General features: G+C 43.4%; 1 protein-coding gene across 2 annotated transcripts in view; it reads left to right on the top strand.

Moving 5' to 3' along the window:
- ISM1 (isthmin 1) overlaps positions 1 to 11,828 on the top strand; it is a 42,542-nt gene extending 30,714 nt beyond the window's left edge. Inside the window, exons 4-8 of one of the 2 annotated variants that reach the window (XR_011336796.1) lie at positions 820 to 1,087; positions 4,189 to 4,332; positions 6,625 to 6,714; positions 8,364 to 9,968; positions 10,500 to 11,828. Coding sequence is in view for 1 of the 2 variants with exons in the window: in XM_069850133.1 (XP_069706234.1) it covers positions 820 to 1,087; positions 4,189 to 4,332; positions 6,625 to 6,714; positions 8,364 to 8,881 (1,020 nt within the window). In the remaining variant the exon portion in view is untranslated. Of the gene's footprint in view, positions 1 to 819; positions 1,088 to 4,188; positions 4,333 to 6,624; positions 6,715 to 8,363; positions 10,264 to 10,499 lie in introns of those variants that run through there. The other variant, XM_069850133.1, reaches the window with a different exon arrangement.
- The last annotated feature ends 13,726 nt before the right edge of the window (positions 11,829 to 25,554 follow it).

Below are 25,554 nucleotides of genomic sequence, written 5' to 3'. Positions count from 1 at the left end.
TTATATTTACATTCATGATGTCTGTGATGGGGTAGGGCAGCAAACTTTGAATCTTCACTTTGGGCTTCTGTAGAAACCATTAATGAGTTGTACCTCAGTATACTCTTCAGCACAGAAAGAGGACCTACTTTGGAGGGCTTAGCAGCAAATGACTCACTTATCCGGTAACGTTTGAAAGAGCTGCTGGCTCGCATCACCGCAGCATATAGCTTTACACTGTGGTGACAGCCCACACTGTGGTGTGCTGAGGAGGCTGGTGCTGCAGGGAGGTTGCATGAGGGGAGAGGCTGAGCTGCCACTGGAGACCAAGTCAGATGGAAGCCTATGGTCTCTGCCTTTTCTACCTTCCCACTCAGGCTGTTACGTAGTCCTGTTTTGAGTCAGTCCAAGTCTGTGGAATGGGCTCTGCACACCAGCGCACTTCAAGCTTGCCTCAAATTCAGCCTCAGAGTATTTAGAGTAACAGATTCAGTTTTCTTTTTCCCAGTTATATATGCTTGGTTTTAAACATCTTTTCCCCATAAGGCAGAAAATTCTGCTGCAAAGTTTTCAGGCACAGCGTGTGTTATTATTCTCTGTGCGATTTTTCCTAGCCTTTGTTCCAAGGCCTGATTCAGGAGAGGTAGCAGAAGGAATCACTCAGCTGCTGCATATCTCTGGGCTCAGTAATCCTTATATTGTTTGCAGCATGCGAACCCTACAGTATTACACAGCTTCTTTGCAAGGCAACGCCAGTCATTTGTCTTCACTGTATAGAAAATTTCCCATTGACTAGAAGGAGATGCTGACAGACAGGCTGGTCTGTTTTGAATCCCATAGGTCACCATTGAAGTGGTGGATGGCCACGACACTGAGACAGACAAGGACCTGCAGAAAGAAGGCAGCAAGCCTAGCTGGCCAGTCCCATCACCTGACTGGAGAAACTGGTGGCAGAGGTCCTCCACGTTGACTCGCATGAGCAGTGGTGACCAGGACTACAAGTATGACAGCACTACTGAGGACAGCAATTTCCTAAACCCTCTCGGTGGGTGGGATAGTCGTGCACCCAGTCACCGGACATTTGAGTCCAAGGAGCAGCCAGAGTATGGTAAGTTTGCATTCCAAGCCTCTTATGGGCATCTTGGGATTGTAAAAGCGAGTTTGGGGGAAATTAGAATGGTGAGGCATCGCTGACAGTAGGCCAAGCAAAATAGAGTTTTTCAACATGTGGCTCTTGTTCATCAGCTTTTAAATACAGATCTGTGCAGATGCACAAGCTGTACTGTGGTAGCTGCATTCCACTAGCAAGTCTATAATCTTGAAAATCATACCAGTTATCCCATAAGAGGACCTTTTTTTAGTCACAAGTGTACTTTTTTTAAAAGCAAAGGAAACAAGGTTTCATATTTATTTTTAGAGTAAGGATAAGTACAAATTTAGAATCATGTGGTAGTTTGGGAAACTTAATATAATTATTGGGTAAACAAGCAAGATCTAAAACATGGTAGTATTTGGTGGATACACAAATAAGATGAATTATGTTGGTACATGTGTGGGGAGTGGCATATGCAGCCGGAACATTGTGTATTTGCGTGTGTATTTCCAGATGTGTCATAGCGAAAACAATTGTTTTCAGCTTGTTGTGTGAAACAGTTGCAGAAACTAGAAACAGAGAGGAGCTACAGTTATGCACTGCCCCAACAGGCTGTAATTATCCACATGGGAATTACTCAAGGAAGGTGAACTACTGTGTGCTTACAGGTAGCTCAGAACCATTTGGATTTAAGCTTTATGTGACTGGAGAAGATTTTAGGTTAAAGCAGCATTTCAAAGCCAGATTACTCTTACCGTGGCACTTCTGGATTCCATCGATACCACAGAGTAGCTGTCATGCACTGATCCAATTTTATTTGTTCTCCTGTTTTGGCTAATTTTAATTCCTAGAGCCTTAACAATAGAGAGAGACTCTTCATGGAATGGTGTATTTAAACACATACATATGTATTAAATTTTGTGGCTGGAAGATTAAAGGCTATCCCTTCTTTTTGCACCTGCATTTATTTGTGGGCACACTTTATTGCCAAGAATTCATATATTAGGTAGTTATTCTTTTAGATATAATAAAATTGCTTTCACAAAAAACTGTGGTAGGAAAAAAAATAGTAATAATTGCAAATATAAAAATTGGAAGAACAGGTTGAGCTCCAGCTGGAAATCTAATGTGATATATTTAATGGCAGATACTGTGTGTTTCATAATGTAGTATAAATACTAGGTAGTTAGGCCTAAAAATAATCCTTGAGCTCTCTGCCGTATTCCAGAGCACTCTACTAATTGGAAAAGCCTCCTGGCCTTCTGACTAGCCTAAAGTGTCATGTGCCGTTGACCCCAGCCAGGAGGATGTACCAGCAGATCCTGCCTATATGGGGCTTTCACGCCAGGTCCACCCATGGATCTGTTCACACTTTTCATGGCTCAATCTCCCTCGTCCTGTCCCTGCCCAAAAGCACCACACAGCTCTGCCATCCCATCCTGGGCCTCCAAGGCTGGGCTGTTTGACAGGCATTGCACCTGCTCACCCTCCCTTTTCCTCACCAGCCATGTAGAGGGAAAAAAAAATCAGTGTTGGAAATGAGCAACTGGGAAGGAGAGCAGGGCCAGGGAGAAAAGGCAGATCACATTTTCCTAGGACATCTCGGGCCTCTTCAGACTGCTGTAGTGCCCTCCTGTTGGCAAATCCCTGAATTGTGGGTCTTTGCCCAGACAGTAGCTGTGTTCCCACCCACGTCACACCATGGGCACCTGGTACATGGCTTCCCAAATGGCAGCAGCATAAGAAAAGGAGGAAAAGCACACAAGATCCCTGCCATGAGGAACTCGCATCTAGGCAGCTTGCTACGAGTGAGATATATAACCATCCCATACTCCTGGCAATAAATGTTTAATAGCACCCTACAGAGTTGTCATCAGTCATTACATATGGTACAAATCAAGTTACGTGTTCTACTAACCAGCTCAGGAAGCCCAAAGACAGCACGGCAGAGGGGTGGGGGGAGAGTGGGAATCACATGTAGCGCAGAGGACAGCAAAAGCAGGGATCTATCCTTGCATCCTTGTGTCTTGCCTGTACGTACATGATGAGACTATAGCCATAGAGCAGGCCTGGCTTAGAGTCACTAAACCCACTTTCGCTTTGCTATCAGTACTGGTTTAAGCCAAATGAGCAAAAGCTACAGTTATCATCACAGGGTCGGTTAAATATCACCTCAAGGTTGCAGAGAAATCCATCAAACCATACTTGAAGCATTAAGTTTTTCTCTCTAGCAAGGGATAATGCTCAGCTGGGGAGGCCACTGGGAAGGCAAGAAAACTGGGACTGGTTCATGGACTCCATTTGATGGCCTTCACAAGTTGGGATGTGCAACAATTAACTCAGCAAACAAAGGAGGCTGGCTCTGAGGGGTCTAGGTACTTCCAGTGGCACCGAGCCAAGCCATGGTAGTGCAGAATTTTGCCATTGTCCATCTACTAGACGAAAAGAACATCATGTTTCATTTTCAGAAGGCTCTTGCTAGTAAACAGTCAGATTTGATGTTATTTAATAATTCACACGAAACACTACAAATTGCATGTTGTTCTGGGTGCAAGATACATATGCAGTTTCCTATATTCATGGCAATATTCCTGTAATATGTTTCCTGTTCAAGGGACTGAAAAACAAAATCGCAGTTTTCATGCATGACCCTCAGCCTCCCTTACTCTACTTTTCATTGTGATGTAAAAATTAGTGAAGTGAGTATTGTTGTGCTATTACTGTATGCTTTGAAAAGAAGAAAAAGAAGATTTCATTTATCCTGTGCCTGACTATTCGGTGGTCAGCAAACATATTTCTGCATAGAGAAATTATGTGAATAGATGTGTACTGTTAGTTCATGACATAGCTTTGCAGCTGAGGATTCTCAGCTGGCAAAAGGTCAAAAGAGAAAGGAAATATTTTTTCAAATAATGTTGCATGCATTTCCCTGAGGAGCATCAAGTGTGAAAACCATTTAAACAGCAGGCTTACGCCTGGCATTTAGCCCGAGCCTCAGGTAGAGACATCTGGATTCCATTCTTGTTTTGCCTTCTTAATAAAAAACACTACACGGTAGTTTTGGGTAGTCGGAGTTTTGTTTCTTCATTTCCTTCCTCATCTTTGTTCTTACACAGATTATATTGATGGTGAGGGAGACTGGAGCCCATGGTCCCTTTGCAGCGTCACCTGTGGAAGCGGCAATCAGAAGCGGACGAGGTCCTGCGGATATGCCTGCACTGCCACTGAGTCACGGACCTGTGACCGGCCCAACTGCCCAGGTGTGATCACATTCCTGTGAACTGCTGCCAGAAGGGAGTGGGGAGAGGCAGTTAAGGGTGGGGGAGGAGATTCCCCGGACATAAAGCCCAGGGCTGGTTTGTTCCCTGGCTAGATGAGAGTTTCTCTGGGAAGAGACATGCTGGTTTTCAAGGCCATTTTTGAAATGGCAGGTTCTCTGCTAGTAATAATATGCTGCTAGATGTAGTTTACTATCCCCTGGGACTTAAAAAAAAAATAGAGGCTTTTTTTAGGTTAGAGCAGTCATTTTAGTGCACAGTACATTTTGTATCCTGAAAGGATGCAATCTACTCTCTTGAAACAAATTTGTATTAATTTTAGAATTTCAAAACAGTTGTGCTGACTGTTACCTCAGCAAACTCACATTCTGTTGTGCAGTGACTGGAAGTGCCTATATTGTGAACCAATAGCTCCCCCCTAGGCTTTTAAGTTTTCTGCTTAATGTATACAGAGTCGCTTTACGACTCCAGGTGTATTAATGTTAAAAAAAACCTTAAAATCTTGTAAAAAAAATATTCTAAATACATTCTTTGCATTTCGCTTCAGTGATTTTGGGTGCTAAGCTACAAAATTTTGTGTCCTAGAAAGCTAGTGTTAAGGTGGACATGTCATCTCCATTTCATTACATGTTCCTTGATAAGCTGGAGAATTAAAAACCAGAGAAGTTTGGTACTGCAACAGCTGTGCACAAGGGGTTGAAGGAAGTTTTGACTTGGATGTGTTCAGGAAATATGGCCAAGGAGCCTTACCTTAGTTCCTGCTCATTTACAGGCATTATTATTATATAAATACCAGTAACAGAGGTGTCCTTGCTATGATGCGGGTTTTTTTTCACTTTGATGAAAGCAGCACTGAACACTCAAACCTACATCATAAAAACCTAAAGCTGCTACAGAAAACTTTCCCATTATGTTCTTTAAATGCTGCTGTGTGTTTGGATTTAGGCAATTTTGTAATGCAGTGATGCAGTAGTCTCCACAATACATGGGATATGTGCAATTTCAGTGCTCTCCAAGGTCAGAGAGAAGTAAAAACACATCATGTGGTGGTACGCATTTCACTGAGTTTACTCGATGAGTCAGAAAGGCAGAAATTCTTAAGCTGGAGGTCAGGGGTTTTTTATGGGAAGCAAAATGTCAGCAGTGCTGGAGAGAAGACAGAAGCCTCAGTGAGTGAGCTGGAGAGAATTTTCTTACTTGCAGATAGATGCATGCATCCCGAGTAGTTCAGGAGAAAAATGTTTCTGGATGCTCTTATATATCCTGAAACCTTGGTAATAAGGGGTTAATTCCAGAAGAAAGGATGTAGCCCCTGGTTATATTCTCCAGTATTTATTACCAGCTAGCATCGAACAGTGGCAAACTTGAAAGAATATATTATGTCACATAACAGACCCCTAACGACCAGAAAGCAAAATATGTTCACTCATTGAGGCTGTGCTGACATTTTTAAAATTACAAGGGCAAAGCTCAGCCTCTACTGTTTATAATTCCAGCAGTGAATTACTGCCTTGTAATGGGTACTTGGGTATCTATTATTCTGCATCTACAGCTAGAGCTAAGGCAAAACCCTATGATAATTTTATTGAAAAGCTGCCTGAGGCTGTTTTGAAGCTTTGCAAGCCACTATTATGCCCCAGTTCAGGAGATCAGGAGAAAGTTCATTGGCAAGGAGATGAATGGTGAACAGACTTCATGATTAACCATATAGTTATCACATATTAAAGAGCTTTCTGCTCTCCTTGGAGGTCTTTAATTCAATAGATAGGAAAAAAAATACAAAACCTGTTCAGATGCTTCTCTGAAGAGGCATTTGTTTTAAGTGCAGCAACAGTGGACAGTTTCTCTGTACTGATAGCAAACACTGAACGGGAGGTTGCTGGCATATCCTGGTATTTTATTTTATTACCTGAATTACTGGGAGATTCTTGCAAGCCTTATGCCAAGAAGAGGAGGAACAAAATTGGTTTCCTCTCTGTTCTCCTTGCACTGGGTTCATAACTAAGCCATTTGTTGCTGAAATAAAATCTAAGCACTAAATCTTAAAAACTTTTGACCTTTGGGTTAAGCTAGTCCTGTATCCTCTAACACCACAGATTCCTTGGTCCTTATACTTTTAAATGAACAATCCCTCCAACTGCAACTTCAGATTACTTCCCTTCCAAACAAAAGTACGTTGCAGAACTGGGGGAGGAGCAGAGGGATGGAGGGGGAGTTGATTGCATTGTGTTTTAGTAGGAAAACACCATCACCATTAACACATGTTTGTCTTAGGGATCGAAGATACCTTCCGAACAGCTGCCACAGAAGTGAGCTTACTTGCAGGAAGTGAAGACTTCAACGCTACCAAACTGTTTGAAGTTGGTAAGCAGCCTAGTCAACCTTTCAGTAATAGATAAGAGTCTTCCCTAGATTTTCCTGTTTTGACTCTGCTTGTAGGACTGAGTTTACCATTAGAAGTGTCAGTAAAAGTGCCTATTTATAATCTTGCTTAAGCTTATGACTAGAACCTTAGCTTTCTCCTGTCATAGCATTTTTCTGCTCTTAACCTGTAGCACATTTCTGTGTCTCTTCCATCCATTATAAAATAGTTATTCCCTCTCTTAGTTCAGAAAAGAGCTGTAAGGCTGCACGCTAATGGAGGAGGAAAAAATCAAACACTGTTTAGCGTTTTGCTGAAATAGCCTTAAATGGATAATAACAGCATTTTAGATAGAGCTGTCACAATAAAAAAAATTAATGTTACTTTTATGAGCATACATAGCTTTTATAACTGCATGTACTGCAGTGGGGCTGGCTAAAGCAATTTTATAGGGCATGATTTGATAGATCTATCTAAAACTCAGCCCAACCTCTATAGAGTTCTGACTTTATCCTTCCAATGAAAACATAGTATGGCTGCTCTTAGACACTGGATGCTGGACTAATTGGATAAATAATGTAATCCAGCACCTCACTCCTGTGGTGGCAAAGTGCAATAGTTAATGACAACTGGGATAGGACTCTTTAAGGAGGCAGAAAACCAGGACACAGATCACTAAGTAAATATTTTGCAAGGATGTTTGCTGTAAGAGTTTAGGTCCCAGTCTTTGCCTTATTCCAGAGTCCTGTTAAGTAAGTGTGGAGCAACATGTTCAGGGTTTTTTTGAAAGCCTGTAGCACAATACAGGCACCTTAAACAATGTTTTACGTAGGAGATGTTCAACTGCTTTCTCCCAAGACCCTTGCAAAATAGTAAAGTGCCAGTATTAAATATGCTGCTAGTCTATAAATCTCTTTAGTCTGAGCTCTAAGTCATGGCTCTGGTGCTATTAGGTCCTGTTAATGTACAGACACTCATGATATTATGTAACATATACCCTTTTAGAATCTTAATCACTTTTGGTTGTATTTGTGAGAAGCTAGCTAAGATGTCAGTCTCCATGTTTTGAACTACAGCTGCTTGAAATACCCATTTGGGAAGATGGAGACCAAATAGAAAAAAAATGTTTGGGCTTAATTATGAAATTCAGAAAAAGTAGTCCAGGTCTTGCTTGCCGTCTTGGTATTTCTAGTGTCATAAGAAACTTAGTCCTTCAACATCTGAATCTGCTGTTTTTACAAGGTGAGTGTGTGGACAAGGGGTTTAAACTGGAGAATGGCATCAAATCACTGTGGTTTTCCTATTTCAGTTCTGTCGCTTATAAACTTGTGATAGGGTTTCTTGTGCTGCTGGGATGTTGGCAGCTTGAGTAGAATTTGCCAGATAGAAGAAACATCAAGGATTCTCACTGGCATGGTGCTGCACTACCAATCAGACTAGCACTGCCTGAGGCCCTAACCACTAGTCACAGATGTGATTTCTTTATTTGACAAGATGGCATATTAGCACATTGCAGGTAGGGAGGCAAGCTTTGACTGCCCTTTCTTAAGCAAAGCACTGATGCTGAACTTCACTCATTTGTTATGACTGATCATATGAACCGGGATGCTGCATAATGTATCTTAAGTTTCCATTTCCTGCCCTTAAATAGATACTGATAGCTGTGAAAGATGGATGAGCTGCAAAAGTGAGTTCTTGAAGAAATATATGCACAAAGTGGTCAATGATCTCCCCAGCTGCCCATGCTCCTACCCTAGAGAAGTTGCATACAGCACTGCTGAAATCCATGATCGAATTAAGAGGAAAAACTTCCGCTGGAAAGATGCGAGTGGTCCAAAGGAAAAACTGGAGATCTATAAGCCCACTGCACGGTATTGTATCCGCTCCATGCTCTCTTTGGAAAGCACAACACTTGCAGCACAGCACTGCTGCTATGATGATAATATGCAGCTGATTACCAGAGGGAAAGGGGCAGGTACACCAAATCTGATCAGCATTGAATTCTCCGCAGAGCTCCATTACAAAGTGGACATTCTGCCTTGGATTATATGCAAAGGTGACTGGAGTCGATACAATGAAGCACGGCCTCCAAACAATGGGCAGAAGTGTACAGAGAACCCTTCAGATGAAGACTACTACAAGCAATTTCAAGAAGCAAGGGAATACTGAAAAGATTTTACTTCTCTTCAGACACAAAATTGCATTTGTTTCCTGGATGCCAAAGAACTGATAGTGGCTGCTGCATTGTCTTCTTGATAGAGGTTGATCAGTTTATTTCTAATGAATGTATATAGTTGTAATATAATAGATAAGTATTTTTCTTTGTGTGTGTAATTTATAAACACATATCTCTCTATCTCACACACACCTGTTTTTACATACAGACTTACATAAAACTTGTCCTGGTAGGATTTTATACTGCAATAACTTCATTTTATAATGTGCATTTCATTGTATTCCCCAACTATAACATAAGGCGGGGCGGGGGGGGCAGCTGCCATCATCATCAGGCCCCAGGATCCTAGCTGAGGAGGGCACATATTTAAAAGTTGTTATGAGCAATAGGATTAAAGAATGTACTCTTCCATATGGGAATGGTTTACAAGATTAATGCACCTACAGCATCAGTTTTCATTATAATTGATTTCATGACTAGTCCTGTCTAAGAAAGGAATAACTTTTTTTTGAAGGGTAACACTCAAAAGTGAATATAGACAGTTACTAGCCATTTTTTTTCTTGCAATTCTTCCTGTACCTTCCAGCTCAGGTCCTTGTAGTCAGTCAGGGGTAGGCTTGCAGGGAGACTTAGCTGTGGTTTTCCTATGGAGCAGAAAAAGTCCCTATACAGTGGTTCTGCAAGTGTTACAAACAACTCACTCTTGGAGACAATTCAGATACGGAGCTACAGCTGTCAGAGCTTACAGTCTTATTCTGGGGAGCAGACCTTCAAGACAACTACCTGTAAGCTAAGCATGTCATAAGTCTTCGGAGGCATGAGGCCAGAGAAGGAAACCATGTCAAAGGAAAAGAAAAATTACACTTACTTCCCAGTTTTTAATATGAAGACTGTTTAGATCTGCTTGTTTCTTTCTTTTAAGAAAAGAAAGAAGTTTTTTTTTTTTGAAGAACAGGAAAAGTGGAACACACTGAGATAAAGTGTGCAACCAGCCCTTTTTCCCCATCTATAATATGCTGAGTGCACATTGTCCTACAGAAGAAGCTATTCTTTAAGGAAGCTGTCTGGGAGGAACTATTGGTGAGTTAAAATGTCTTCATTTTTTTAAAAAAGCTAGTATTATTTTTGTAAAGTATTTATTGAATTGTAACAATATCTCTCATGTGGAACATGTCTCTGACATGAAAGGCTTCTGTAGATGGAACTTGACTGCCAAGAATAAGACTGTTGTTAGGCAAAGGTTTTACATCCAAATTTTTATAAAGTGCAAGTTTACATAAGTAATCCTGTAATTAAGCAGCAGATACCTGCATTCTTATGAAAGATAAAAATTGCACCACAAGTAAATAAATACTTAGAGTTCCATCCTGTAAAAGGTTGTCGCTGCAAGTAACGTCTTTGTTTGGAAAACTAAGGCTGAATGTCACTAGAGCTTATTTTCAGGTTTTGTGGTCTGATATACATATGTGCAATGCATGTGGAACCTCACACAGCAGTAAAGCCAGACTTGTACATCAGTCTTAGCCAGAAGATTCAAGACAGCCATGAAAGACAATTCCTTCTGCTATATATGTACACACGCATAACTTTAAGTCTCTGTTGGCCTTTCAGGTGCTGGTTGATTGTGAGTTCCCAGACAGGCCTGTGCACAGCCCCCCCAGCATTAACATATGCATAATAAGTCTGGTGAGTTTGGGAGGTGTCAAGTGGTACAAATCAGGGGATTAAAAAGCAGCCCAGACCTTGGACACCCACTCTGACCAAACTTCCAGTGATGCGAAGGCTCTCCCCATATCTGCCAGGCTTACTTGGACAGGCTGCAGTGTCTCAGCCCTGTACATAGCTTCAGGTTTCCAAAAACAGCAGTCCAGGCAAAGCTACTGAACATATGCAACAGCAACTGAGGTAACTTCAACAGCTGGCAATCTTGGCTAAGTCATTGTATCTTCCCAGATGCAAGCTTGAGTCAGAGGTGGTGGAGGGGGGGACGTGGATGTATTCTAGCACTAGCTGGTAGTAACAAAACATGGTTAGTTGAGCAAGAGGGTAAACATGGGGATCAGCCCTTAATTTTTATAGAAACCGGGTTTTGTAAATTCTTGCAAGGTCATAAGAAGGAGCCACTAGCTATTGGAGCCAGTTAAATTGACAGCAGATGGATGAAAGGCCTAAGCAGTTCCAGGATCAGTCACTTAACAGGGAAGAAGGTCTTTTCTGCAATAAGGAGTGAAAGCCCTGCTTTTTACTTCAGTTAGCAGTGTAGGGGGAACAACAGTCTCAGGTTTCTCTGGGAGGGCAATGAGAGGGCAGTCACGATTCTTGAAATATAAAACACATCCCTGCAGTTTATGGATTAGTAAATTATGGCACTGTTGAGAAATGCTACTACATTATTAATGCTGACCATAACAAAGAAAGTGTCAGGGAAGAGGAAAAAATATTCTAGTAAATGAAATGACGCACAAAGTTTCAATTGTTACCACTTGTAATTTGCCAAGGCTAGATGCTCTGAGGGAGCCTAATAACCACTCATAAGGATCTACCAGATTTTTGAAAGGATGAGTTCTGGAGCATAGATCAAGAGAGTATTTGCACTTCTGCAGTCTTAAGTAATGGTCTTTATTAAAAACAAAGTCAGTCCTATTTTATAATAAATCATGATACATTCAGGGCTGGGCTGCTTTTTTTTTTTCTATTTTCTTTCCTTTCCAATGACTATTGTACCTAGAATGTATAAGGTGCTGGAGTTTGCCATGGCCAATTTTGGCTCAGTCCTTTAAATATAGTTCTTCATATTAGAGTAAAACCCGAAGAAGGCATTGTGACCTTACATTCTTAGGCATACATCAGTAGAAGAAGCTGTTGTTATGTTTCTAAGTCACCAAGGAATGGGCATATTGGAAGACCACCAAAGACAGGAAAGAGGGTGAAAGAAACAGAACTAAACAGGGCTTGTGGTCTCAATACTGAGAAGTCCTCAGGAGGTCTCCCACCAGTAGCCATCATGCTTCCCAAAAGGAAACTTAAAATACAGACTTTACAGCAACCTCTCAGTCTCTGAGCACTTCTGACTCCCCATTTCTCACTATCAATGCCAGGGTAGAGTGTTTTCACCCCCTGGCCTCCCATTCCTCTGCACCACCTTTCTCTTGGACAAGCACAGCTGTTTGGCTGTTTGTGCAGCAAAAGGAACCAGTCGAGTCATCCAAGTTATTTTTAACCCAGATCAATCAACACAGTTTATGGCACAGTTTTAGAGCTGAATTGGCAGGAATGCCTTAAGCTGGCACTGCTGCAGAAAAAGGTGTGTGGAGCATTGCCTCAAGGCAGCCATAAACAGATCTGTATGCGTACCTTTGATGGTTAAAAGGATGAGTGGGCCTGGCTTCACATTGCCCAGACAGCTGCTGAGCAGCAAGATTCCACTAACAACCCACAGTGATGCATATGGGTTCTAGGACAATATAGTGAAAAACAAAAACATACACGAATTCATGAATCCCCACAGTCCTGCATTAGTTACCAGCTGCATTTTTCCCCCCTGCTGTGCAAAATGGTTAGCACTGTCAACACAACACATTCTTTCAAAAAACTCTAGTGAGTTTACAGGACTGCCTTTTCCATAGATAGCATTTTCATTGAGATTGTAGGGTTGGTTGCAATGAATAAGTGATGCACCTGACACTTTCAATTGAGTGGGGTCAGGTGATTTGAAGGTGGGAGAGGGGGGAAAAGCAACATTTCCCAACTGAATCTGCTGGTAGGAGACTGCAGCGTATATGTGAGCCATTTAGCAAGAAGATGCCACTGCTAGACCACAGAGAGGCCTCGTGCTGCAGCCTCTTACCTGTGGTGGCCTTCATGGACAGCTGTAGGAAGGCAGCAAGGAAGCACCTGCACCTCACAGTGACAGCCTGGGGAGCTGCCTGAGGCTGAGGAACCACCAGTGCCCTCTCCTTGTTCCCTTTCCTGCTTTCTCCATCAAGCCATCCCTGGAGGCACCCGGCAGCCGGAATGGCTCACTTCAGAGGGTGCCTGCCAGGCGGCACTGTCTTGGCACATGCTCAGCAGCACAGTTACATGTGCATGCATCTTTGGAGAAAATTATTCAGGCTGGACAGATCACACAGAAACCCTTCCCAAAACTGGAGAGTGTCACGCCAACCAGGGCTGAGAAGCTGGTAGAGCAGGGAGCCCAGACAAAGTTACGCTGCAGGCTCCATACAGTCACCTGCACGATCATCTGACACCACCTAAGGGGCAATGGCGTGGCAACACTATCTCTTTTTAATTCAGAAGAGGAAGCCTGCAAAACAGATACAGACAAGCTCTGATGTCTATATGCTCACTGCATGCACCTGCACAGGCACAAGCACAGCCATATTTCTCCCCTCCATATACAGAGCACTTACGAGGGAGGGCGTGAACAGGAAGATCACCAGTAAGCACCAGAATAAAGATGACTCTTTTTCGAGCAAACGGGTGCGAGTGCATGTTGCTGCCTGGCTGCATGTGACAGCAGAGAGAGCATGTGTTTTTCTATCACCAGTTCCCCCCTCCTTTCCCTTTGTAACTTTTAATGGAAAAATGTGTGGGCAGTTTCCATTATGCCTGCACTGTTTCAGACAAATTAAGGGGTTGGCTAAGAAATCACTGGTTTCATATTTCATACAAAATACACGCACATGCATATATTTATATATCTATGTAAATTAGCTTAGGATATCCTCTAGTCATGCACTTCATAGAAGTACGTTGCCGAGTGTCTGCAGGAATGGACCTACAGAAGAGCACTTGCTTTTGGTCTGCATAGGGGAATGAGGCTATTTTTTGCACTGGCATGGTGGAGAGAAGGATCGGGAAGCTGAACCAGCAACAGTAATTCTTCAGCTCTGCCTTTTACTTGAGTGGCAGGTTTATTCATTTTTCCTATTCAGCTGCATTGCTAATGCCACATAGGTCTTTTATGACTGTGCTAATTTTCTGTCAGTTTAGGGAGTTATAATTCTTTCAGTTTGTTCTTTAACATCAGAAGGTGTTGGGGATTTTTGAATGCATAGAGAAGCTTTTCATTCAGGAAAATGCACAGTTCATAAACAATTCAGAATATTATATTCTGGAAGTAAAAGCAATATTACATAGGTCAAACTGGCCAAACCTAACAAAACTAAGTGTGGGTGGCTCTAGGTTTCAGAGAGCACTTAGATAATATTTCCTTTTTAAAACTGGGCAAATAACATTACATGTGTTTACATGTCAGAGTTTGCTGTTTATTATGGGCCTGACCAATGCTTTGCTTAGAGTGGAATAGTGTTTCACTGTGTGGATTTCAGGAGGGCTCTGGTGCGACTCTGAAATGTGCCTTAAACAAGGAACAGCATCCACACTCCATGGCAGTAGATGCAGGATGTAAGTCAAGAAGTTTGGCAAGCAGAGAAGGCTTGGGAACCAGCTCCCACTCTGTGCACCATGTTTCAGGCGGGTTTCTGCCTCTGCACAGTTGTGTTTAACTCATTCATTTGTCCCCAAAGCCAAGCTGCAGCTGTCCCCCTTTCCCACTTCCTAGGGGCAGCTCTTGAGGAGGCGTTGCTGAGCCACAAAAACCAGAGCCAGGATATGGCTGACCTTGGGAAAAGCCCTAACTGGCTGAGGAGCGCTCTCTGAGTCATGTAAGAAGGTGGGAAATGTACAGATGTACTTGTCCACACAGACACGGGAATTCCTGTGTTCCACTGTCCACAGCAGCGTTTTCTATCAGGCAGTCAAGGAGCACCTTCAAACCACAGCACTGCCTGGCTTCATACGTCTCCCACCTGCCAAAGAAGCGTAAGGACAAATCTCAAGCAGCTCACCAGCGCTGCTGCAGTCCCCATCACTCCCCAAATGGACAGGAGATCCAGCCTGGCATGAAGCCTCTGTCCAAAACCAGCCCTCACCAGGAGGCAAAAAGCACAGCTTCATTTCATGTGCAAATATTCTGGTTATTGCAGTGCATCCAGGCATGCCAGCGAGTGATGGCTTGGAGACACAACGAGGTCCACCACTGCCTCTGCAGTAGTAACTGTGTCTGAAAGCAATGGCAGCCTGAATTCAATACATTGGTCCTTTTACACACCCTCAGCTTACAATCTGCCTGCGAAACAGAAAAAGAGTGTAGAAAAAGGATTCTCTTTTGGTTGATAAAGAAGACGCAGTAAGAGGAATGGAAATGACTTTGGGCCAGTGTGGAGAGGAAACAACAGTGCATTGTGTTATCAAGTGGCTCCATTAAGGGTCACCAAAATATATATCAGCATAATGATAACCTGAAGGAGGATGGTCTCAGAGAAGGGAAGTCAGAAGGAAGAAAGTGATCTTGAAAAGAAGCCTAGCAAAGAAAATGCTGAGGAAACACCTATGTCCCCAGGAGGCTGAGGGCTTCCCTTGCCTGGCAATACACTCACAGACATATTCCCCAGCTATTTCATCATGTGTTTTATTACCACTAGGCACACAATATGAGAAAAGCAAAATTAAAAGGTACAGCCTAGCAGGTGCAGGGAGAGGAAAATTAACTGGGCCCTTTTACCTAAATAACAGCCCACAACAGCCTCATGCCCACAGAGGCCACAGCACAGTGGTAGCTGCACCACAGCTTTTAGCTGTCCACGAGAGGTCAATGGTGGTGGTTAACCTTGACAAATAACTATGTTTTGCCCTTGCCCATAGTGGCACAGCCTTCAGTATTCCTGTAATTTAATGCGGCTTTTGCTCGAAAGGTCAACCCCTTTTCTCTCACGCCCATATCAACCACCCAGGACAACGGATTTGCTCCCCTCCCAGCACCACTGGCTGCACAACAGAGCAGGGGCATCGGCTCAGGTTACTTTACAACTAGCCTCTTTCTGCACAAGGAAAGGGAGACCTGACATCATCTTCCAAGCATATAGACAGGAGACACAAAGTCACCAAAGATGCACAGGTTGGAGGTGGGAGAGGAAGCTGACCCAACCTCAACCACAACCGCATCTATCATTGCTAGGTTGGGTGGCCTGGTTAGAAATACAGTGTTGTTTTTGTAGCCACCAGGACTGCCCCATGGATTCAGTCTGAGCCAGAAGGAAAGCAGCAGTGTACTCCATGTCTGACCAGCACTGATGGGGAACAGGAAGGTGGGAAGCCCCAGGAACTATGTACTTCAAGATCCAACTATGTATAAGATCCAAGACTGCCAAGCTGAACCTCAGTCCTGGGATGGAAACAGAACCCAGGCAGCCACACAGGGAGCTGGGCCTCACCCACACCAAAGGGACACATGGAAGGAAGATCAAGTTTTGACATCTAACTCACTGTCGTGGGGTGTTTGGTCTGCATTAGAAAGCAGATGAGACCAGATAAGTCTGGCTGTAGGAGATCTGCAAGGCCAAGGAGTCCCACAGGAGTATCTGGTTCATCTGATATCACCAGGCTGGCATTATGTGAGCTGCAAAAGCTTCATTAACCAGAGCCTGAACAGGAGACAGCAATTCTGATAGAAAACATGATATTTTTCCTCCCAAGAATATCCATCCTTTTCTCCTACACATTGACTTCTGAAAAATTTCCCACTGCTTTCAGTAGACACGTAGCTACTCTCCGTCTCCAGAGCCAGAGCCTTCCAGAGAGGTTCACTGTCTGGCAGCAAAACAGAGAAAGGCAACAGCAGCAGTATCACCCCACACACAGCTAAATGACATCTACCATGTTCTTGTACCCCTCAAAAAATGCCAAGAGCTTCCAGGCTCTTCTTTATACTAGCACTTCCAGCTCTTCTACCCACCAGCTGAGTTTTTCGGGTAAAGTCAGGTATGATTGCTACTGCAGCCAGCAAGGACTGTTTGAAAGCATCCTCTGAAAGGCACTGTGTCAATACATGTGCCGCTTACCCTCCAGTGCAGGGGACAACTGACAGCACCCCTTCTATTGCTAACTTGCCCTGTGTCAGCTTTGCACGAACATGGTCACACGTGGCAGAGGTATCACTGCATCTCTGAGCTCTCAGGTCTGACAGTGCAGCTCAGCACCCCTGGTAATGGCTGCTGCATTGCCCCGACTTATCCCAAGACAATTCTCATGCTAGATTTTTCTTTTTTTTAACAGGAAAAGGCAAACCCAGACCTCCTGCATGAAGACAATTTGTCTCTTCTGGACAAGTTCCAGCATGAGGAGGGCAAATTATACATATGGCCTTTCTTTCATGTTTGATTGCTGTACTCAGATCACATTGTTGTCTAGCTCAAGGGAGGGGAAAAAAGAGCAAAATCCACACAAATCAGGAAAGCGTTAGGTAAACTTAGCTAAGAATACATCTTCTGTCCAAATGGAGAGTGATGCTCTTTCATATAATTAGATCGTCTGTAGGAAGTCAAAAAGAACAAACTGTGATGCTTTCAGTCCTGTGGAAGATGTGCAAATCCCAGGAGACAACCACATCTCTCCCCCAGAACACTGGGTGGGCATCCCTGGGTAGACTGTGAAGGGAAAATGTGGTTTTAAATGCCCTCAGAAACTCTGACATTGCATTGCACCTTCAAATGCCTTCCTTTATTCAATAAAGAGACATGCACACTTGAAGATAATGTGAAAACAAACTTTGATTTATCAGAAAGTGCTTGTAATGCTGTTTTCAGGTTAGCACAAGGTGAGCAAAATGCTGGGTTTGGTGGCAAAGGGCCAATGGCACAGCCAACACAAGAGCAGGTCAGATGAATGGGACTGTAGTGAACACTAGAGGGACAGAAACTCTATACCAACATATAATATCAAACAATACATGATCCTGTCCTTCATATACAGAACCTTTCCATAACAACCTTCACCTTAATGAGAGTGGCACAAATGGACATAGAAACACACAGTCAGAGCAATGGGCACAGGGTCCTGACAGCCACACTTCTACTCAGTGCCACCTATAGCAAGTGGTGGAGACAGAAAAAGCCAGATCCTTCACCCTCCAAAGCCAACAACAAGGTTCAAATCATCCTTAACGCAGTCTGTTGTTTCAGGAATGAACTCTTTACCAAAAAGAAACAAGCAAACATGTTCCATTCTCTTCTCTTCCTAGACATTGAGCAAGAGTAACTTGTAAATTGCTTCCAGCGACTTCGAGACAACAAGGGAACAAACAACTATCAACAGGCATTACACTCGTTGCTTCACACGAAAACAGTTGTGAGACTGAAGGGATCCTGACAGGCAATTGGAAAACATGCCTTTTTATGCTAATTTTATTGTGTTTTAGACCAATTTTCCATGATTTAAAATGTGCTAGGTTATTAAGAGCTGGAATGCCTTCTTTGACACTCAAGGCCTCAGAGCACTTCTGTGAATCAAACTCTGCAATAGTTTTGCAAAGCAAATGGTTTAGGAAGCAAAGAACTGGAAATAGAGGGCAGTTTTCAGTGTTGGTGGTGGTCACAGAGAAGCCTATTAGAAAACCGAAGCAGTATCCCAATAGCTGGCCTTCCTGATCCCCTGCCAGCACCACAGGCTCTTCCTCTCCTTGGGCAGACCATCTGCTGACGATCCACCAGATACCTTCACCTGGCACTGGAACTCCTCACCTGCACACCCACGTTGCCATGCACCTAGCAATGAAACAAATTTGGAAGGAAAGGTCAGATAATTTCATTGAGGGAGGAAAAAGTAGGAAATGTCCAATGAAATGTTACACTTTTTTGACTCTTTCAAATTCTCCCCATGAAGGAAACAGCATTGGCTCTCTTGGCACCATTACTGATCTGACCATAGCTAACTGGGAACATTTGACAGTCCCAGTTCAATCCTTACAGACAGGCAGCCCCACTGCAGAAGCCAGTTGTAACTGGTGCTGTTAGACAAAGAGCTCAAAGCCTGAGCAAACATAAAGGCTGTGCTGCTTCTTGGAGATCCCACACAAACACATGGGTGAGGCTTTTTACTACTTCCATGCAAAGGAACTTGCCTATAACCATAGGCAATGGTAATGCAAACTTCATTAGATTATTGACACATAACAAAAGGGCTTCAGGGGACTATGAGCTGTTAGCTTAACTGTATCCATATAGCAAAGCTCATATAACCCCTTCCTGAGAGCTTTCCTCCACCACAGGCAGAATTTCCAGACAAAACAGGGAAGGAGCCAGAGCATTCCCACTAATACAGCCTTTCTCATAGAAACGTTATGTTAAAAACAAAATCAATTATCTGGTGATGCTTCTGATAAGCAATAGTCAGCCCCAACACACCTTCAGGTGGGACCGGCAGGCTTAGGCAGCAGGACCACAACCATACGCGATATGGTGTGCATTACTCACAATACTCAGTACATTTCTATGCCACAAAGTAAAACCTCTCTAAGCCCACCTCAGGAATCTCCACTACCGCACATATTCACAAGCTAATTTGCCCCCTAGCTTTAAAGCATCAGGATTAATATTATCTTCATTATTTTAAGGGAAATTCATTGTGTCAAGAGACTTCACCTGTCCAAAGTCAGAGAGGAAGGGCTGCCGTAAAACTGGGAAATGACTATATATCACTTTTCCCATAGATCTCCATCTTACTTCTAAAGGCATAAGCACAACTAGGAAAGATCACTGGAACATAAATGGCTTTTAATGCTGGTATTTTCTAAGATTCTGGTGATTTTGTTTTATTTCCATCATCAGTTTAGACAGAAACTGAGCAGCCACAAGGTTATGTGGAGCAGAGGCCTATGCTCCACACCTCAAGGAAGAATACACACAAATGCTACGTGCCTTGAAGTGTACAAAACAGCATTCATACAGACAGTGCAGGCAGCACAGAGCATTTGCTCTCAGCAGCTCTCAGGAATGTGCCACTCGTAAGACAGCTCAATGATACACCATCCTGCATCCAGGAGGTCTTTGTTCTCTGTGGGGAGAAACCTCAGTCTTCAGTTTATTAAATGCAATCGCAGAAGCCAAAAGGATGAGTCACAAAGCCAGTTGTGTAAGCGTGCATATGATGAAAGCATAGAAGACATGCATTTTCTTCATGGAGGATTGCTTGGGTCTGGCAAAGCCCTTCTGGTGGGCACAAGCAGGGGCATAGCTCCCAGTCATCACCTCTCATCTGATGTCAGGCAGATGATCTGTGCAGGTATTGACTGCAAACCAGCCACAGAGCAATATAGCAAACAGCACCTATGGACACAGCGGCGAGGACACACTGGCAACCTCCGCTGCAGCTCCAGTTATAAAGTGCTCCCTGTTTCTTACCAGGATTTGGCCAAAAAAAGGTGAGCTGCAAGCACTGTCTACCTTCCTCTCATATGATGCTCTCTCTCCTTGCCTTGCTGGCCACTTCAGGCCCTAACCCACCTTTTCACTGCCCTTGTCTCCCAGCTCCATTTAAAAGACACATTAGGAAAAGGGACAGGAAGAGGGATGAGCACCCCTAAAGCTTAGCCATCAAAAGCTGCTGGCATAGGACTCCTTCACCAGTGAGCAGATTGGAAATAGCACTGACTGTGGGATGCAAAACATACAGAAGCAAGGGCTGCAGCATGTCCTGGCTCAGTCTAGGCAGCCTTTTTCTGATCCCGCTCTGATCAGCGGATTGCAAAGGCTTTGACAGGACCAAACACCTGCCAGACAGCAGGAGCCACAGCAGGGCAGGCAGCCTTTTGCCAGGACTGGATCCTGCCTCTGCTTTGGGCCTGAGCAATGGGCTATTGCTTGGGAAAAAGAAGGCTGCCTGCAGAGCAGCACTGGGAGGGAGAGGAAAGGGGAAGCAAACACCTGCAGATGCTGCTGTGGCAGAGACGTCTCAACATTAGAGAGGGACCTGCATGTGTCTCCACAGGGTCTGGAAGGAAAACAAAAGCCGTGGTTTAAAATCAGCCCTGGGGACAGCTGTGCCTTTACATTGCCATCACTCATAAGTTTCCACCCCATGTCTATGAGCTACTTTAGTGGTGTCAGTAGATCCTCAGAAAAGCAACCAAGGGTTGGATGCACTTTGTTCTCCTCACCCAGACTGTCTCTTTTCCTTACCCCCTGCATCCAGCCGGATGCACTCACTGTCAGTCCTTGTGTTCACCCTGGTGTTAACTCAGTAGTTCAATTCAGGAAGCTGATCCAGCTGAACTCCTCAGCAAGAAAAAAGAAGTTTCTAGCCAGAATATGAGCATTGCCTTTGAACACAAAAACTTCCCTAATTTGTTTTAAAAAAGAAAAACAACATAGAAGAAAGAAAGAAAGAAACTGAACTGTCTTCATAAAATTCTCCTTTTAAGCTGAAGAAAAGTGCCATGAAAATACCAACCTCCTGACACCGTAAACTGAGTTGAAGAGAAAATGATGCCTTTACCAAAAGAGGCATCAGTTTGTATGGAATTCATCACTGGTTTACTCTTTTAAAACAGACCAGTTGGCAAAGTTATGACATGACCTACTTAATTTGCTGTCTTGAAACTTGATAAGCATTTAAGATTTGTTCCCAAAGCCTGGAAAAGGAAAGGGAAGCGGGGAGATGCAGACACCATATCCAAACCCCTGCACTGAGACATCATCCTCTTATACACACTACAAAAAGGCACCAGACCACCACAACAGCATCAGAGGCTGCAGCAGTGTTACTAGTGAGAAGAGAATTTGGTCCAGCAGCCCTCATGAGGAAGTTCAGTCCATTGTCCTTTCCTAAAGCAGGTTAAACACAGGATTTCTGGCAGAGATTTGTTCTGTATGTTTTGAGGAATTTCCACTGGTGGAGTTTTTACTCTAAACCTGAGCAAGCTACTTCCCTCATTAGCAAGTTCATGCATAAGCTTCCTTACTTTCTGCTTCAAAAGCCATGCACACATTTCTGTGGCTAACAGATATAGAGAGCAACACCTTCCCCTTCTCCTTGCAACCGTCCTTTTGTAACCATAGTCTGTTACTGCACCAAGCCCTTACTTTTGTCTCTCCTAGGCTTGCACTTGCTCTCTTCTCACTTCCTCATTTCTTCTTCCCTGCAAGAGTACAACTTCTGTGTTCACATTTTTGTCCCTGTGCACCCTAGCTCCAACAAAATCCTGCAATGGTTCAGTTTCAATCTATATTACAGAGTACATCTCCTTACTACCAACCTGCCCTTTTGAAAACTTCCCATAACTCATCCAGAATCCACCTTTCCTCTGGTTTTTTTCATTATTTTCACAATCTAAGATTATATAGGCTGCTATATCCAAAACAAAAAATAGGCAAGAACACTATACAGATCCATCAAAAATCCAAAGCCTCCTCACATTTTCCCAGGTGAGACACCAAAAATTCTCCTTTGACACTACCAGAAGCATAGCATTGTTCAAAAAACTGTGGGCCAAGTTCTCCAGAAAAAACCAAAAGTTTGGCAAGTATAACTTGATGCTTTAATTTAAAATCCTTGATAAGCTTAAAAATGTTTGGGTGTTTGGTTTTGGATTTGGGTTGGTTTTTTTGACCACTGCTGTCTGGATGGTCTTATTCAAAGAGTAGTGGTCAATGGCTCAAAGTCCAGATGGAGATCCGTGACAAGTGGTGTCTCTCAGGGGTCCATACTGGGACTGGTGCAGTTTAATATCTTCATCAATGACATTGACAGCGAGATCGAGTGCATCCTCAGCAAGTTTGAAGATGACACCAAGCTGAGTGGTGCAGTTGCCATATTGGAAGGATGGGATGTCATCCAGGAAGACCTGGACAGGCTGGGGAAGTGGGCCTGTGATAACCTTATGAGGTTCAACAAGGTCGAGTGCAAGGTCCTACAACTGGGTCAGGGCAATCCCTGATTTCAATAGAGGATGGAGGATGATGTGATTGAGAGCAGCCCTGCAGAGAAGGACTTGGGGGTGCTGGTCAATGAGAAGCTCAACATGAGCCGGCAATGTTCACTCGCATCTCAGAAGGCCAAAAGTATCCTGGGCCGCATCAAAAGAAGTGTGGCCACCAGATCGAGGGAGGTGATTCTGCCCCTCTGTTCCTCACTTGTGAGTCCTCGTCTGGAGTATTGTGCCCAGTTCTGGAATCCTCAACACAAGAAGGACATGGAACTGTTGGAAAGGGTCCAGAGGAGGGCTACAAAGGTGATCAGAAGGCTGGAGCACCTTCCCTATGAGGACAGGCTGAGAGAGTTGGGCTTGTTCAGCCTGGAGAAAACTCCAAGATCTTATAACAACCTTCCGGTACCCAAAAGGGGCTACAAGAAAGCTGGGGAGGGACTGTACACAAAGGCTTGTATTGATAGGACTAGAAGCAATGGGTATAAACTGGAGAGGGGCAGATTTAAACTAGACACAAAGAAGAATTTCTTCACAATGAGAGTGGTGAGACACTAGAACAGGTTGCCCAGGGAATTTGCGGAAGTCCCCTTTCCTGGAGGTGTTCAAGGCCAGGTTGGATTGGGCCTTGGGCAGCCTGATCTAGTGGGAGGTGTCCCCGCCCATGGCATAGGGTTTGGAACTTGATGATCTTTAAGGTCCTTTCCAACCCAAACTATTCTATGATTCTTTTTTTTTTTTTTTTTTTTGTAGGGGAGAGAAATGCATTGTATCTACCTGGGTGTATTTACAGCAGCTTAATCTTCTTCATATTTTCTCTGATTTGATAAGATTGTGGCCCTTTAATACACTGAAGTATTCAGATACTTATGACAATCTGGCACTTGAATTGTTTGCTTTAGTATTGTGGATTGCACAAGAGACATGAAAGGCTTCAGCGTAGCTGGAAAGTCACTTCTGATGAAATCACACATCGCTCTAGGGGCTGCATTCTTTACAATTTGTGCATACTGATGATATGTGTCCTCAGATGCATTTTGGCAACCCTGTGCCATTTTCAGAGACCCATATGGGACTCAGGAACAAAGCAAACACTCACGAACATGAGGAAGACAGAGTTGGCACAGCTACCGGATGGAATTTCTTTAAGGAAGCTAAATCGCGTGTTCATTTTGCTGGCAGAAAAAGATAGGAAAATAAGTGTTCCTGTTCTTGATGATCTTTGTGATATTGTTAAAACCTTCAGACAACATATAATTCATGGCAAAGTTGTGGCAGAATTCCTTTGCACTTATCCATAGTGTGGCTCTCCCCCAAAAAACAGATCTCTGCCTTCATTTCATAAACAAAAAGTTGCCCAGATGAACAATAGCTCTAACTTTAGAGAAAAATAGGAACACTTGCCTCTATTTTTTTTCTTCAACCCTGCCAAAATTTATTATGACTCCATCAGCTGCATGGTTTTCTTGCACTAAAAAAAAAAAATAATACAAAAGTAGACTCCATGCTGTGAAACAGATTGTCAAGTGACTTCCAAAGAGAGTTTCCCAGGTAATCTCTTGAACTTTGCCATGCAAACACCAAAGGGGACAGCACAAACGATGCTCCATACCTTGCAATGCCCCTCGGCACCAATGGCACCAAGCAGTGCTGCCAAAGCTGCATGAGGACACGTACCTGAGCACGGAGCAGTGTGAGGAGGTGGCACATATTTGAGCTCTGACCACCAAAGCCAGCCGAAATCCCCTTCATAGTAGCCGGTGAAGATTTGAGTTACAACAGCCAAGGATTTAGCCCAGGACTGGAAATTGTAATTAATACCCATCCCAGCTTTGCATTTATTTTGGAAAAGAGCAGCGAATCACTGAAGTGGAGGCTTGGAGAGGAAATCCTTAGCCACAACAAAAAGATTTCGTGCTTTATCTCCCTCTCTCAAGTATTCTAGCAGACAGGCAGAGGATTTTCCTCCCAGTGACAATAACTACGCTCATTGAAGAAAAATATGTGGAACAGGAAGACCTGCATTCCTTGTGTGAAAAATAAGAGTGGTCTGTGCCAACTGCATTTTTCAGGAACAGCTCACCCACATGAAGAAATGGCTGCTGTGATAGTGTCAGGACCAGCAAGGCCTACAGTAACATGCTATATAACTGACAGATGGGGAAAGCAGAGGGAGAAATGTGGCTTGGTCTTTGTTTCTTCCAAAATTTCCACTATTAATAGGCTTCTTTGACTCACATTTGAGTGACTCATGTCTTCCCCGCTTCTTGTTCCCACTGTTTTGTGTAGCAATTGTGCCTTATTCCTAATTGCATCATTCCCTAAAGCTTATTTATTTTTTGTTTAAGAGTCCCCTTGAAATACTTCCTGACATCTTGGGCTCTTCAGGGCAAGTGGGATGTCCCTGCCCATGGCAGGGGGTTGGAATTAGATGATCTTTAAGGTCCCTTCCAACCCAAACTATTCTATAATTCTATAAGTATTTGGAAATGTTTTCCTGCAGTCATTTAGGCAGGCACATGCTTACTTTCATATGTAGGTCTATAAATTAATTAAGCTTACCAAAGTGTTAAGGCTTTAATGCAGTCCAGACAACAAAACATCTACCAGATTTGATTATTATTATTAGTTACTATTATTTTAAAAAAACAACTCAAAGAGGGAAAAAAAGAGCCGGGAATATTTGCTAACCTGTTCTAAAGGGGAAAAGAGTGACAAAGACTCTGGCATCAAATATGAGGTAACTAAGTCCCCGCATTTTACCACATCAGCTAGTTAGAAAGAAAAGGCACATTTCCCATTACTATAATCTTCAGAGCAGGAGCCCATGGATGCTTCTCAGCTGCATCCTTTCCAAACTTCCTGAAGTCTTCCCCTCTCTAGTGGCACTGGTGCAAGTGTTTC

The sequence above is a fragment of the Phaenicophaeus curvirostris genome, chromosome 2 (assembly GCF_032191515.1).
Source record: "Phaenicophaeus curvirostris isolate KB17595 chromosome 2, BPBGC_Pcur_1.0, whole genome shotgun sequence".
NCBI lineage: Eukaryota > Metazoa > Chordata > Aves > Cuculiformes > Cuculidae > Phaenicophaeus > Phaenicophaeus curvirostris.
The sequence above is the reverse complement of the archived record's forward strand: the minus strand, read 5'-3'. Positions and strand labels throughout refer to the sequence as shown.